The following is a 15,924-nucleotide window of genomic DNA, read 5'->3' on the forward strand; positions in this document are numbered from 1 at the left end:
TTGAATATTGTTTTCAGTTTTAAGAATAGGTATAAATATAGGCCAAGTTTGATCAATATACACCCTTCTACTTTGGCCTTTGTGTTATCATTACCTCCAAGACTTACCGGTCCTTGGAAGAATCCTACAACAGCGTGCCAAAAATATTTGTCAGTACAATTGGAGAACTTTTATTATTGATTAACAGCGTAGAAGCTACATTAAGTCATCGTGGTATCGAACAGGGGAATACCCATATCAGAGCGCTCTATATTTACGTCGCGCGAAAGAGAGCGCACTACAATACTAGCCTTGTGATTGGCCGACGGTTTTTATTGGTTGAATATTGTTTTCAGTTTTAAGAATAGGTATAAATAAGGGCTAAGTTTGATCAATATACACACTTCTACTTCGGGCTTCGTGTTGTCGTTACCTACAAGTGTAAAAAATATTTGTCAGTATATTTGGAGAACTTTTATAATTGATTAAGTAAATACCTTGTGCCATCCCTTCAGCGGCCATTTCCTCTTCTTGTGCAGATATCCGTTGAAGACCTCCGGGCGCTTCTCGAATCGCTGGCCATCTTTCAACCCTTCCAGCACCTCCCATTCACTACCGCGGCGGCGACTTCTGCAAGATAGAGTTTTACTATTGGAAACTTTTATCTGTTGTGCTTTATAAAATAAATAAAATGTTTCTTATCTAGGGTTTTGAAATAAAAAATCAATGCTCTGTTTTTGCGCATGACTTATAATGAGCATATAATAAATAATTAACTTTTAACGCAAGCTAAGCTGTAATAAATGAGTCATTATAATCTGTGGCATGTTATTTAAAATTATGATAAGGGAATGTAGATGAGGGAAGAATGGCGAGGTATAGAAGATTTCCAAATGAAAAAAGGTGGAACATGTGAAGGGCAAGAGAAAGGCGTAAGATATTGTAAAGGAAGGAGTACGTAAAAAATAAAAAAAACCCTTAAAAAATCATTGATCGGAAATGTATGTCCCTACGTCACACATGGCAAGAAACGAGAAGTCCTCTAAATCAGGGACGGCTAAAAGTAACAGAACGGAATCCATCATTCTTCATATGAAGTGTTCATCATATGAAGAGAGTTTATGGTAATACATGAGACAAGGATATGACCTGGAAATCTTTTGGACATATTTATGACAACATTTTGATCTGGAGAGTCTTTGGAAATATACTTTGTGAATAAGTCTTTTGAAAAACGCGATCAGGAAAGTTTATGGGAATTGCTAAGGCAATCATTTGATAAGGAGAGCTTGGAAACCAGGACGTCTGCCTATTACCTGGATGGGAACCATTAGAAAAGATATGAAGAAGGAAACTTTCTTTGAGGATGTAGTATATCCTTATACTAACTTGAACCGAATAAAGGTATCAAGCAGAAACAAATTTCATAAATCATTTTAGACTTACCCTCTCGACTTGGTCTGCCGTGTGGGTGGTGGTGGAACCCTGGGTGCTCGCTCAGCACTGTCGGCTGACAGCGAGGCTGTCTCACCCGAGCAGTCGGAGTCCGAGGGTGCTCTACGAAGCGCCGCCGCCCTGCCTCCAGCACGTCGCCGGGATCCTGGGGACGACGAAGAAATTTATGACTTAAATATTTAAAAAATGCTGACTCATTGTATCTCAATTTTCAGGTTCCATGGATTAGATGCAAGGAGGCGCAGAGGGCGCCTGGCCTAAGACACCTGTGAGGTAGCTAAGATCTAAGGGGAAGCCTTAGATGGGTAGGGATGGGTAGGGTAGACTCGGCTCAGGCCGTTACATTCTACAATAACACTGGATTGGTATATATGCCATGGAAAGAGATTTATTCTCTGTTTTCATGATGCTTTTTATTCCATTCTAATGATGTGGAAATTTCTCGTTAAGCACGCTTCAGATCAGGCAGAGTAGATAGCTTCGGCGAATACGAGATACCTTCCATTATAGTATATAATCTATACGATCGATGTTTCCAGACTAATATATATGTTAAGGTCACATTAGGTGGAACATACGTGACAAGCAAATAACATCAGCTCGGCACACCCATTGCGACAATAGGGTTAAACATTTACGGTTATTAATTTTAATCCGAAATCGAACCCAGCGCACAAGCATTAAGACACTTTTATTTTTTGAAATGGGATTATTGTGATTACGTAATATCAGTGTAGTTTACCAATTATTATTGAATTATTTTAATATCTGTCTTGTGTTATGATATCACATTACATGGAGCTTTCTCTTTTGGACATAATGCTACCGAAACTGCTATACCCCTATAGTAATAGGATTTAGAATGGTTGTATCCAGGGAATACAAGCTAGCGACCTACGATCGTAATTTTCAGACCTCAAAAGCTCGGCTATTACTAGTCGAAAGAAATTCAACGGGAGATATATTTTTAAATAATATGTTATTATATATTTAATGAATATTAAAATAGCATGGAGGCGAACACGTCATTCCCAAGGCGTGTTTTTTATGAAATCAATTACAGTATAGTTACCCTTAGTACACAAACCTTGTTTGACGTTTCTTTGAAAAGTAACAATAGACACTTTCTGAACATTTTCTGTTTGTTGAAGTTGATTCTTAGGTACACAAAATTTGTTTTATTAGTTATAGTCAACGTACAAAACACTTTGGATCACGTCTTGACAAACAACAGTGAAAATTTTATTTTATTTTATTTTTTTCTTTATATTAACACATCTAATCAAATGATAGTAAGTGTAAGCCATTTCTCCCATTTACTAATTTATATCATCATTAATATTTATAATATACAAACATAATTAATATGTGTAAATAATTAATATATAAATAATTTTAATCACCCGACTAATGTGGCTCTATCCTTACACGAGGTCGTACAGAGTAGCATTCAGCACGACTCAAGTCAATGTTAACGCTTACGCAATTACGTACCGTCCCGCATGGTAATTAAGTTTAATTTCCTTAATTCGCAATCGTTATCCTTCCTATTGACTTCTAGTTGTACAGTTAGGAAAAGGTCCGTTCCGTAATTTATTGAAAGAGAAATTAGTTTTAAAGTGTTTCTACTGATGGCGCACACGCTGGAGCGAATGTGTGGGTCTATTCCATGACTCGAGTTTACTTATATTATATTATATATATATATATATATATTACGTATAACAAACAAGTATATGGCTTCCCGATCGCCATAATGACGGGTCTTGTGATGTCCTAACCCGGCGATTTCCCTGGTAGTGGGTCTTTTTTTTGTTTCGGTGTGGGAAATCTTCCGGTGTTCAAGATGCCCTGCCTTTGGGGGGAGGACAGGGGTATGTGGGATTCCTACACACTACCCCCCCCCCCCGGTGGTCGCCATCTGCGCTAAACGGGGGACCGCGGTATCTCCCGGTTAAGGATAGCCACGCGGTCTTCCCCCGCGCCGTGCTATTTTTCGATAGCCCGTCCCGGGGTATGCGTGTATACGCTACCCCCGAAACCCTCGTGGTGCTATCACGATGGTACGAGACCACATCGAACCATCGTCCGCCTCAGAGTCGCCGAAGCTAGTGGGAGTTTAGGACCCCCACCTTAAACTCCCGCGACTTCGACCTGGTAGTGGGTCTATACCAACGCCGCATTTATTTTTGAATTTGGAATCATTTTTATTGTTCATTGTGTATTCTTATTTCCGCGCCAATATATATTGTGAAATATTTTGTGATATAACAGAGTGGTGTAATAAAGAGAATCGAATCGCTACGATTGCATTACATAAAGTAGGTCAAATACATATTTTAAATTCCTCTGTTAGGTAAAAAATCAATTGTTTACGGTACACACCGGACTATTGATAGGTACAATGGAATCACATCTGTGACAGAAAAAGATCTGACCACCCACGTAATGTCTAATGAAAGTAGTAAGGGAAAGAAATCGAAGAAACCCTGACCGAAAGCAAAAGATTTTATCTCAGGAGATAAAGATAGCACTTAAAATCTGCTAAAAGCCTATAATAGTCGCACCAGTAATTTCTGAACGTATATTTTAAAAAGGATTGGAGGTGGTAAAATCAAAATAACTACCTAAGCGGTACGCGATGTAAAGTCACAGAAAAATTTTGGTCACGGATGGGAATTTTTTTTACAATCAAGCAATATTTTAACCCTTTCAGTGCCGGGAGTCGATGTATCAGCTTCTACTACACTGGCGAGAAATGCCAGAGCCGATATATCGGCTCGCGCTACGCAGCGCTTTACTATTCGCATAGGAAAACTTGAACCAAAATGCACATATAAAACACATGTAAAAGAACTTATTAAATAATAATAGAATGTAAGACAAGACTCTAATGTATTAAAAAGTCTAATCTAAACAAATCTGTAATATCAAAAGATAATGATAGAAAAAGTAAGAATAAAATAAAGATTAGAAATAAAATTGTACCTAGCCACCTAAGAGTAAAAAAGATGAGGAAAGGAAGGCGATGAAAGCAAGAAGGAATGAAAGAACAAAAAAAAATTGCTAGATATTGTGAAGGATAAAAAGAAAGAATAAAAGAAATTGAAAAGAATGAAAGTGAGTGTAGAATAAAGATAAAACCCTGAAAAAATTATTTGTAAATAAATTCCTTGTCCCAAACAAAATAGAGGGGTACGAAAGGCTCCCAATAGCGGGGGTCATACAAAAATTTTATTATGAGAGAATTAAAAATATAGGTTTTCATTTTAACTCTGTGGAAGACGTACGAATATGGAGGTATCTAAATCTAACATAAACACGATGATTGTCGCTCCAGCGACATACAAGCTGCGGCGTTATTCGCTGTGGGCTTTTGGCTCTTATCAAACCGTTTTCCAATATACTTCATAATAATTAGTCCATATAAAATTATGATGAAAAGATGACTATTTGTATTACATTTACATAATTTTTAATGCGTAGAGAAAAACTAGTCAATGTTTTGTTCTCTACTTCATCCAAAGTACATTGCTTTTTGAATCTTCCTGACGACCCGTGTGTACCAGCGCCGGAGTTAGACGGCATCCATCTTGTAATGTGGGCTTATGTATAGATCCGTCTTTTAAGATTTATCACAGCCAAATAAATTACTAAGAATTATCCTAACTTCTATTTTTAATTAATATACCAGTAAATTCTTTAAATATGTAACACAAATGAGAAAATTCGAACATCAGCTTACCGCCATGCAATGTGCGCACTTCGCGGCGCACATGCCCGGTTCAGTAGCGTCAATTCGGCGGAACGGACTTTTTTTTTTTTAATTCTAATTTGTATCGCTGGTGTTTTTTTTTTTACAGTATTTATCTTTCGCTTTAACTAAACGCAGACAGTTGGGAGAGGGTTGCCGCTATTTGATACGGATCTTTCTTCTCCCAGCTGCGAGGCACGACAGCGTTTTATATTATTATTATTTTTTTTTTACAATTTTTTTTTAAGCAATTTTCACTTACGGGTAAATACAGCTAAAATTTATACATATTAACAATACAATTTGGAATACACAATTATATATTAGTTGCTACATTATTTTATTTAAGTCGCTGCCCAAGCGCTACAGACCGTTAAATGCCTTGAGATTTAGGACAATGTGCCGGGCCAACTCATCAAAAGATTCTGCTGTAGATTATGTTATGTCTTTTGGATGCGAATCGGGAGCAGTGTCTGAGTAAGTGATCAAAAGTCGGAACGGACTGCCGTAAGGAAAGGGTTTAAATAAAAAATCAACTCACGCTTGGTCTCGAGCTGCGCCGGTTCTGTCGGCACATGCTTCAGGCCCGTCTGGTTCGACATGTCCTTACCGTTACAGCTTCGCAGCATCCATCTTATCGTGCCTGCAAGAAAGACGATCATATATAATAATTTATATATGTATGAATATACACCACTGTGATATTGAAACTTCCTAGTATTAGGAAGGCAGGTAATTGTTTTTTCTAGGTTGGTAGGACTGTCTATAACATTTGCCAAGCGTATGTTTGTCGAAAGTTGTGATACCATTTGGCTAAGCCTAAAACATTTCGAAGGATGTTTTGTCTCTCAAACGCACCAAGCCTCGCATGATGTCATACTGCAATGGTTTTTCGGGACTTTTTTGACTAAAAACTCGTCTGATATCACAGAGAACTCTGTGTTTGGTACTAATACGGTGTAACATAGCTCCTGAAGATGCCCCGTGGATGGGTGAAACACGTGTTGAGTGATTTGATGGTGGCGGTTGTGTGATTCGCATTGTTTGCTGCATGCGCATTTATCAGCGGGCTGGCGGGCGGTTCACTTTATTGCACGACTACCACTGCATGTGCGGAAGTGGCTAAATATTGGTCCTTTTCTTACTTTCGACTGATATCGTTCAACAAGCACTGTATTCGTCTGATTTGGCTCCGTGCGATTTTCAGCAAGTAAACATTTTCGACTCTGTGTTTGGCACTAATCGGTGTAGCGTTACTCCTGAGGATGCCCCGTGGAGGGGTGAAATACGTGTTGAGTGATTTAACGGTGGTAGTTGTGTAATTTGCATTGTTTACCGTATGCGCATTTATCAGCGGGCTGGCGGGCGGTGCGGTATTGCACGACTCCTGCTACATAGCGGAAGTAGCTATATATTAGTCCTTTTTTTACTTAGGGTAGACTTCCGCAAAGTAACGCCTGAATCCATTAGAAGTAAACATTTAAAAGGACAATGTGGGGTCACCGTTTTGACACGATTGTGGAGATTCTTTTTTCAATAGAATTGAAGGTCTTGAAGGCTATACTTGGAAAGGACAATTCCGATTGTTTCGAGGACTGAAAAATTTTGTTGGGAAAGTGCCTTTTATTGGACGAGGATTACTTAGAAGGGGATGAAACTAATTTGGAAGAATAAATAAACAATTTGCAAGTTACAAACAAATACACCCAATTCTTTGTTCATATATATATATAAATAAATTAATAAATGAACCTCTCCTTTCTTTGATCATACAAATTTAGACTGCTTTTATTTATATTTTAACATATAAATGTAACTTATTAGTATGTTAGTGGGGTTAGTATTTGTAATGTGAACCTTGATTTTATTTATTTGTATTTATAAATGATTATTATTTATTTTTTACACATAGTACAAGCAATATTAGAACCTGGTTCGATTGTTGGAAGGTCCTACAATATACTATGACGAGGACTTAAAAAATACTTAAATACCAATACTTAAATACCTATGTATAGAATTTTCGTACTATTAGATTAAAATTAACTTAAAATATTATGTAATAATTTTTTTTTACGATGTAAACAGCTGGTGCAAAAGTAATGTCATAATGTGAAGGTGCCTTTATTTTTACAATATTGTAAATAAGAAATAAAAGCAATAGGGTATAGATACACTCCATTGCTTGTTGTAAACTAATTCTCTATATACCTACATTATAAATGTCAATTCACGGTGACATTAGGAGCCATTTATAAAAATTAGGACATGTTTACATTATGACATTAATAGATTTTTCATGTAATCAATGGAAGTAACAGACATAGCCCAGCGTATTGGGTGATCGAAGACTTAACCCTTAATAGCCTGATTTACGAGAGTTTTTTTTTTTAAATATTACTGTGTTTGCTTGAGGGTCTAGATGAAGGGAAAAATAGATATTTAATTTCGTTGGAAAGAATATTATACAACAGTAAAATTAGTACAGCCAACCTATTAAAAAAAAAACTAATAGTAATGTTAACATTCGGTTTAAAAGATTGGTATCAAAATTGAAACTCTGGGCTATTAAGGTTAAGACAGCGTATTACTTCCACCCACAAGATACAAGACCACGGTTGACTGAAAACGGTGGATGCGTGCAGCTTCCGACCGGTTTCTTTTTTATTGAACCTGACTGTCATTGTTGTCCAAAAGCCATTTACAGATTATGCGGATTTATGGTGACGGGCGTGGTGTACACTTAGCCTAAAACCTTCTTCAGGGGCGGCTCTAGCTCGTGTAGCGCCCGTGTGCAATGACCCCCCCCCCCGCGGCTATAACTATTAACTTTGCCGTCGTAACAAGAAAGTTCTATCATATTCCAACAAGCTATTTTATAAGCAGGTATAGCTTACAGTATGGTATTATTTACGGCTCTTTCTTCTTATGACGGCAGAATAACATTCATTGTTTTTAAGCCTGTAGCACATCTCTGTTGCGAAATTAAGTGGCGAACCGAAAGCGATACGTGAAATAAGGTTTGAAATAAAATGTTCGAAAAAGAAGCCGTCCATAAAGCGCTCGCGTTTGATAACTGCCTCCACCGCGCTGGCTGGCCGCTTCTATCATATCATTGTTGTACCATGATGGTCCAAGACGATGCTCTTAGCTGTCTCAGGGAGCGCCACGGCGCCCGTGTGCATTGCACACCCTGCACTATAGGTTAAGCCGCCCCAGACCTTCTTTAAAGTTGCGAATTTTGAGGGCTCTCAGGAGAACCTGGACCGAATTTAAAGGCCGATGAGCTATAAGAACGCTCCATGGAATGACCAGGCCCAAGGGTCCTCCCGACCGGTCTTATATATATATAAATATATATATATATAAGACCGTGTGTATATGTGTGTGTGTGTAAGGCCTATGTCCAGTAGTGGACGATATGACATAAATGATAATAACAATGATGAATCTTTGTTTATTATTAAGATAAAATATAAAGCAATCACTTATATTAATGTTTTTTTTTCTCTATTAAACCGCGATAAGCCATTACGTTTTGACAGTACGACATATGGATAACCATAATTATACAAAAAGAGACATACCTATATTTAACACTTCGTAAGGAGACTTCAATTTCATATTTATTTACAAAGAACACTTCACCAAGCACTTAATTCGCTAGTTAATTTATAAAATATACTACGCATTATCAATTGCAACGTGCAACGAATGCATTGAACGGCAATTTAAATCTTAACGATTCATTAAACACATTCTCACACAATTAAAAAATAATAAGGCTGTACGCGTGTTGCCTTGACACGACCAAAAAAAAAAAATTAAAAAAAAAGCACACGTTAGCCACCTTGACATAGTAAGCCGCGTGGACTGAACGCTTGCACCGAAGACACTGGCGGGTTTTATCAGTACTTCGATAACGGGCGTTATCAGTTTAAAATTCGAACTGCGGCGATCTGATTAATTGAGTCATTTTTCTCTGGACATTGAGGACGGACTTTAAAACTTGGGCAATATTTAATTAAAACAGGTGTTATAGATATTGTTTAATTGACCAATGTATTACCAGCTAGAGACTAGATGGCGTGCGGTGTTTAAACGTGGTATTTTACTATGGGCTTCATTAGCAAGATCATAGTAGCCTAGTAGGCTACGGAGAGTGCTATGCTCAGGATTTCTCTATGGGATCCCATCAGGAATAAAGAGATTCGTAGACGAAAATAACTGACATAAACCAGCTAATTGGCTGTTAACCTTTCTTTGGCTGCAACATGCCTGTCAATCAATGATAGGCCATTACCGTGACATCTACTTCTGCCAGGAATAATGTAGCTGTTAGGGCCTGAGGCTCAGGTCTTCTAATTTTTGTCCATATGAAGGGTTTTTGCACATTCCACACTTGGAATGGGGGTTGACGTGAGTGTAGTTTTTTATTTTAGAATATAGGAGATGATGCTACCCATCGTCCGTGAAAAAAACGGTCTAGAGGACTATTGCAAGCTGGCCAATTTGCCGTAGTCTTGATAAATCAAATCTATTTAGATAAGTTCAGAGCGTTCTTTCAATCTCAAATCTTAACCTTTATTTGAGCCAAACTAAATGAAAGAAAGATAATCATCTTAAATAATGAAAAACATTTTGAAAAATTCTCGAAGACGTAAATATGTCAATCTTATAAACACCGCGTTTACCTAGATTATTAATTACAGTTAGGTATTCTAGAAGTCGTTAACTAACTGGGTTAATCTAGTACTTCTTCATCTAACCAACTCGCGCACGCGATTTCTCCCGAGTATAATATTATTGTTGTTACGTAGTCTCATGTTTGTTTAATATGTGGTGAAAGGGGAGAGGCAGACACACGTCAAAATTACAAACCTCATGGTCACGTCACGTATGACAAAAAATATAGAATCTTCGAGGATCCATATCTTTCGACGGCCGACGGTTATATACCGGCGTTATTCCTTTTCAAGAATATATAAACATAGGATGTTAAAAATATCTTTTCTTCGGTTAACAAGTATACCAGCTTGCATCATCATGATGCCGTTGTTTTGGTAGATGTGGGTCATAATTCCCTTACTGTCTAAGCGGAATATTGTGCCGAATTGATGGTAAATAGCGACTGCCAAGGAGACGGGATTTGGCAACAATCGCCGAAGGTTCGTCAGCAGCCCCAAAAGACCACAGAGCCGTGGGTAACAAGAACTGCGATCTAGTGAACGAAATAACTAGGAATAAATTCATAATGAATGAACATGCGGTGCAGATATGCTCTAGTAGGGTACACTTGGTGGACCCATGACATAATAAGGGTTGCCTCCGTGTCACGTTACGTTCAACGCGTGAGAACAGTAAATGAAAAAAACTTTAACCCTTTCGTTACCAGCGCTAGAGTTAGCTAGCATCCACTGTTCGGTGGAACGGACTGCGGTAAGGAAAGGATTATAACAAGCAAATGAAAGTTTAAGCAAAAAAGTGCTCCATGTTAAAGAGATCACGACACGAGATCAATGAGAATGAAAGAAAATAGTTGCATATACGTGGTTTAGATTATATTTTAATTAAGCATATTTTTGATTATGGTAACTTTTGGTGTAAGATGAATATACACACATATATATGACCCCGATTTTAGGTTTTTCAATTTTTATTCTTTCTTAACTTCTGGGGGAATACACACATATATATACTAATAATCTGCGCCAAAAGTATTAGACCTCGAAGCTCCAGCATCTGCAAATGCCATTTATGCAACAGTGAAAATCCGGTTCAAAAAATAATCTGTCGTGCCATTCGATGGAAACATTAGAAGTTTCTAGAAACGTGAACTCATTTTACCTCTCGTATTAATGAAACATTAATTTTCCGTTAGTTCTAGCTACCGAGGCTATGTGGCGCATTGCAGGTAATGACGAGGTTTAGTTTAATAACATATAACTTAAACGCAGTTAATTTTCGAACAAACGTTCAAGTCATTTTGGTAACAAGTTTTTAACGCGATTACGTTATCTTTCATGACGCATATGGGGCGTTACTTGCTATCAGACGAGACGCTACGAGTCATTATTGTCAAGCTATGTACAGCTCATTTGCTGCCAATTAAACGTTTTGTAACAAGCTCCGGAGTTACACGGCATCCACTAGATGCCCACTGTGTACCAGAACAGGAGTTACACGGCATCCACTGGACGCCCCGTATGTACCAGAGCCGGAGTTAGACGGCATCAACTGGACGCCCCGTATGTACCAGAGCCGAAGTTAGACGGCATCCACTGGACGCCCCGTATGTACCAGAGCCGGAATTACACGGCATCCACTGGACGCCCCGTATGTACCAGAGCCGGAGTTAGACGGCATCAACTGGACGCCCCGTATGTACCAGAGCCGGAATTACACGGCATCCACTGGACGCCCCGTATGTACCAGAGCCGGAGTTAGACGGCATCAACTGGACGCCCCGTATGTACCAGAGCCGGAATTACACGGCATCCACTGGACGCCCTGTAGGTACCAGAGCCGGAGTTAGACGGCATCCACAGGACGCCCCGTATGTACCAGAGCCGAAGTTAGACGGCATCAACTGGACGCCCCGTATGTACCAGAGCCGAAGTTAGACGGCATCCACTGGACGCCCCGTATGTACCAGAGCCGGAATTACACGGCATCCACTGGACGCCCCGTATGTACCAGAGCCGGAATTACACGGCATCCACTGGACGCCCCGTATGTACCAGAGCCGGAATTACACGGCATCCACAGGACGCCCTGTAGGTACCAGAGCCGGAGTTAGACGGCATCCACTGGACGCCCTGTAGGTACCAGAGCCGGAGTTAGACGGCATCCACAGGACGCCCCGTATGTACCAGAGCCGAAGTTAGACGGCATCAACTGGACGCCCCGTATGTATCAGAGCCGAAGTTAGACGGCATCCACTGGACGCCCCGTATGTACCAGAGCCGGAATTACACGGCATCCACTGGACGCCCCGTATGTACCAGAGCCGAAGTTAGACGGCATCCACTGGACGCCCCGTATGTACCAGAGCCGGAGTTAGACGGCATCCACAGGACACGCCGTGTATACCAGCGCCAGGGTTAGACAGCATCCACTGGCCGCCCCTTGTGTACCAGGGCCGGAGTTCCACGGCATCCATTGGCCGTCCCTAATATTGCATTGTTATTGAATTGTTTCCTCCAAGGGTACAATCATGTTATTGAATGCGCCTTTAATCAAAAACAATTCTTCGAAAGGGTACTATGTATTTGGAATCTAAAACTTAAGATATAAACAAAGTATCTCCTCAGTAATAAACTACTAAGGTTGGCCGAAAGACAGTTTACTTTCATTTTATAAATCAGTAGGAATAAATCGAAATAGGTGCGTTGTTTGCAGTGCAAATGCCAAGATGGGAATCTAAATATTAACGCAAAAATTGTAATCTGGACATATGTGTAGATACTTGTAATATTTTTCACAGCCAAATAAATTACTAAGAATTATCCTAACTTCTATTTTTTATTAATATACCGGTAAAATATTTAAATATGTAACACTTAAATGAGAGAATTCGAACATCAGCCTACCACCATGCAATGTGCACACTTCACGGCGCGGTGCCCGGTTCAGTAGCGTCACTTCGGCGGTAATTATTGCGGTAAGGAAAGGGTTAATGCGTGATACACATTATCGAAATATAATGTTTAATGGAATCAGGCGTTACCTCGCGGAATTCCATCCTAAGTAAGGAAAGGACCAATATTTTGCCACTTCCGCACATGCAGTGGTAGTCGTGCAATAAAATGCACCGCCCGCCAGCCTAGCTACCAATTTAGAGTTTGACTCTGTGTTTGGCACTAATCGGTGTAACATAACTCCTGAAGATGCCCCGTGGAGGGGTGAAACACGTGGTGAGTAATTTGGCGGTGGCGGTTGTGTGATTCGCATTGTTTGCCGCATACAGACACATTTATCAGCGGGCTGGCGGGCGTTGCATTTTATTGAACGACTACCACTGCATGTGCAGATGTGGCTAAATATTGGTCCTTTTCTTACTTAGAAATTTAATGTGTTTTAAAAATTCGTATTACTACATATTATAGTCCCTGCTGACTTTTTGTTGCCAAAAGTAATTGACATATCGCATACTAATAGAAAAAAAATGTAATTTATTTCAGTATGTCAACTTTATACAGGTTGACTGTTATTAAATATATAAAAATAAAATGCACCAAATAGTTCACAGTTCTAAATTTAAAAACTACGAAGCCTGTTAATGGCGATTCGTTACGAATTATTCACCGGCCAGCATTACATCAGATGCCTCGAGATAAGATTTAATTAGTCTCGCTGAGGTAACGCGGGTTGTGGTTGCAAGGCGTGACGTCATCGGCTTCGGTTTTGGACGTAATTTTACTAATTTTGCTTTATTAGCTCTGTCGTTACTCTGGTGATCTAGATTTTTCTACGAACTCTACAGTATATCATCAACATGTCTGCTGATTGCAAGACATAGTCCAGCCCCAAAATTCGCCACTACTATGAATCTGTTTATACTAGTATCACATGCATTGCTCTTTAGTCTTCAAAAATTTCTATATCATAGTCTACTGCATGGATGCACAAACCGCAGCCCGTGGGCCGCATGCGGCTGGCCGGTCGAATACTGATGGCCCGCCGACAGCAAAAATAATGCTCTCGTACATTCGAAAAATATTGAATTCTATTCCAGAATAAAACCAAAAAATTTTAATTACGTATACTTCTGGCGGCCGGCCCGCCATCAGTTCATGATTTGCCCGATTGGCCCCTAGTCTTAATAAGTCTGTGCAACCATGGTCTACCGTATACAATGTATACTCCCATATACTGTCGTTAAATTATACAACAAATAGATCATTAGATTCAACCATATACCTTCTTACCGTTTTCAGCTAAAATGGCTGCCTATCCTACAGCGCCGCTTTTTGTGTGCACTAACTATACTTTACACTTTTCTCCCTCATCACCTGTTCACTATCATCTCAATCCCATTTATTAGCCAGTACACAAAACACCCTTCCCTCAAGCAATGGTATACTTAAATGCCCTTTCCGTAGTACCGTCTTCACTCATTCTATCTTCGCAATACAATATCTATTCTTCTACATCTTCTATGAAGTTCGGAATGAATTATTACTACTACTGTATTAACCCTTTCACGACCACGGGGACGCCGGTGTCCCAAGCAAAAATCATGGATTAATTAAATATCTACGTAACCATTGTAAATTATTTCTTTGTTTTAACATTTCGGAAAGTACCTTTTTATTATTTTTTACTGGAAATACATGATAACTAACGCCGTTTATTGTCTATCGTCACCGGAACGTTAGAGTTCTTTTGGCGCGTGTGATCTGCTGTTTGGAATAAATAATTGATATTGTAAAAGTGCTTTTCAAATTTTTACTTTGTCAAATTATCATTACCTGGTAAGTAAATTGTTATTCTAAATATTCAGTAGTAATGTATTTATGTTGTATTCTGTGATAAATCGTTATAAAGATTATGGGACACGGATGTCCCTGTCGGCGTAAAGGGATACTTTTTATACGGAATTTCTTAACTTTTCGCTTGGTGATATACCAAAATGCTATCATTTTCTTATTCATATTTTTCGCAGAATATGTTTCGTAAGGGACGTGAAGTTTTTGAACTTCGAAAAAATAAAATTCTTCAAATTTTTGTGGGTGACAGTAGCGATGAGGAAGATGACTTAGTGCTTGATGACGAAGACCAAAGACTTCTAGTACAGGTGATGACCAAGGGGTATTTGATGTCGAGGTTGAAGAAACGACGACTCTTCAACGGCAAGAATCACCTGAATCTTCAACATCTCAAAAAAACAATCCATCTAATCAGTAACCAATCATCTAACAACAGGAATTGTTTCGCAGAGTACCACAAATAACTTGCCCTATTATATTTATATTATTCATAAACAAGTAAAAAAAAGTACACTACGTAACAAATGTACATTATTTACAACAAAACAGACTTACCAATAAGAAAACCAAAATTTAGATGTTTAAGTAGAAAGTAACCCTTAGCGACCATAGGGACATATTTGTCCCATAAATTTCCAAAAAAAATGTAAAACTTTTTTGAATTTTTTGTATAAATAATTTTTTTAGGATGCCTATTAATTCATTACGTCTAGCTAAATTGATTAAATAAGGTACCGTAACCTTATGGTCCTGAAAGGGTTAAGAATGTATGTTGGGTTTCTCTTAGGTTCAGATGCGTTTGGATCCTACGAGGGTTTAAGTTAAAGGAAGTTAATATAAGTGAGTTCATTTTGTATCTATTCCCTATGAAATCGGATCTTTGAGGCATGAAACGTTCACGAGTGAGACTTTGGGTATGATAAGGGGACTTTACAAGTTATTTTATTAGGGTCAATATTCCACAGATATTAGCGCTCATTTCTTGGTTTTTACTTTTAATATTTCCATTTCTATTTGCTCATGTTTTTGCATGTCATTGTGTTTTCTAAACCTCTTAAACTATTTCATAACTTAAATCGTAAACTAATTAAAAGTAATTTAAATCACTGTTAAGTAAGAAAAGGAACAATAGTTAGCCACTGCCGCACATGTAGTGGTAGTCGTGCAACAAAATGCATCGCCCGCCAGCCCGCTGATATTTATGCACATTTGCGCATGCGGCAAACAATGCGAATTACACAACTG

General features: G+C 38.8%; 1 protein-coding gene across 1 annotated transcript in view; it reads right to left on the minus strand.

Annotated features, from left to right (window-relative positions):
* Positions 1–9,051, minus strand: part of LOC137925452 (oxysterol-binding protein-related protein 6-like) — a 46,873-nt gene extending 37,822 nt beyond the window's left edge. Inside the window, exons 1-4 of the mRNA XM_068768896.1 lie at positions 8,776–9,051; positions 5,730–5,831; positions 1,426–1,579; positions 477–609 (exon numbers count right to left, since the gene is read on the minus strand). Of these exons, the coding sequence (XP_068624997.1) occupies positions 477–609; positions 1,426–1,579; positions 5,730–5,831; positions 8,776–8,812 (426 nt within the window). The 5' untranslated portion in view covers positions 8,813–9,051. The remainder of the gene's footprint in view (positions 1–476; positions 610–1,425; positions 1,580–5,729; positions 5,832–8,775) is intronic.
* Positions 9,052–15,924: the final 6,873 nt, after the last annotated feature.

The sequence above is a fragment of the Battus philenor genome, unplaced genomic scaffold (genome assembly GCF_028537555.1).
Source record: "Battus philenor isolate CCGP_79_NKW_IND1 unplaced genomic scaffold, ilBatPhil1.0.hap1 SCAF_27, whole genome shotgun sequence".
Taxonomy (NCBI): domain Eukaryota; kingdom Metazoa; phylum Arthropoda; class Insecta; order Lepidoptera; family Papilionidae; genus Battus; species Battus philenor.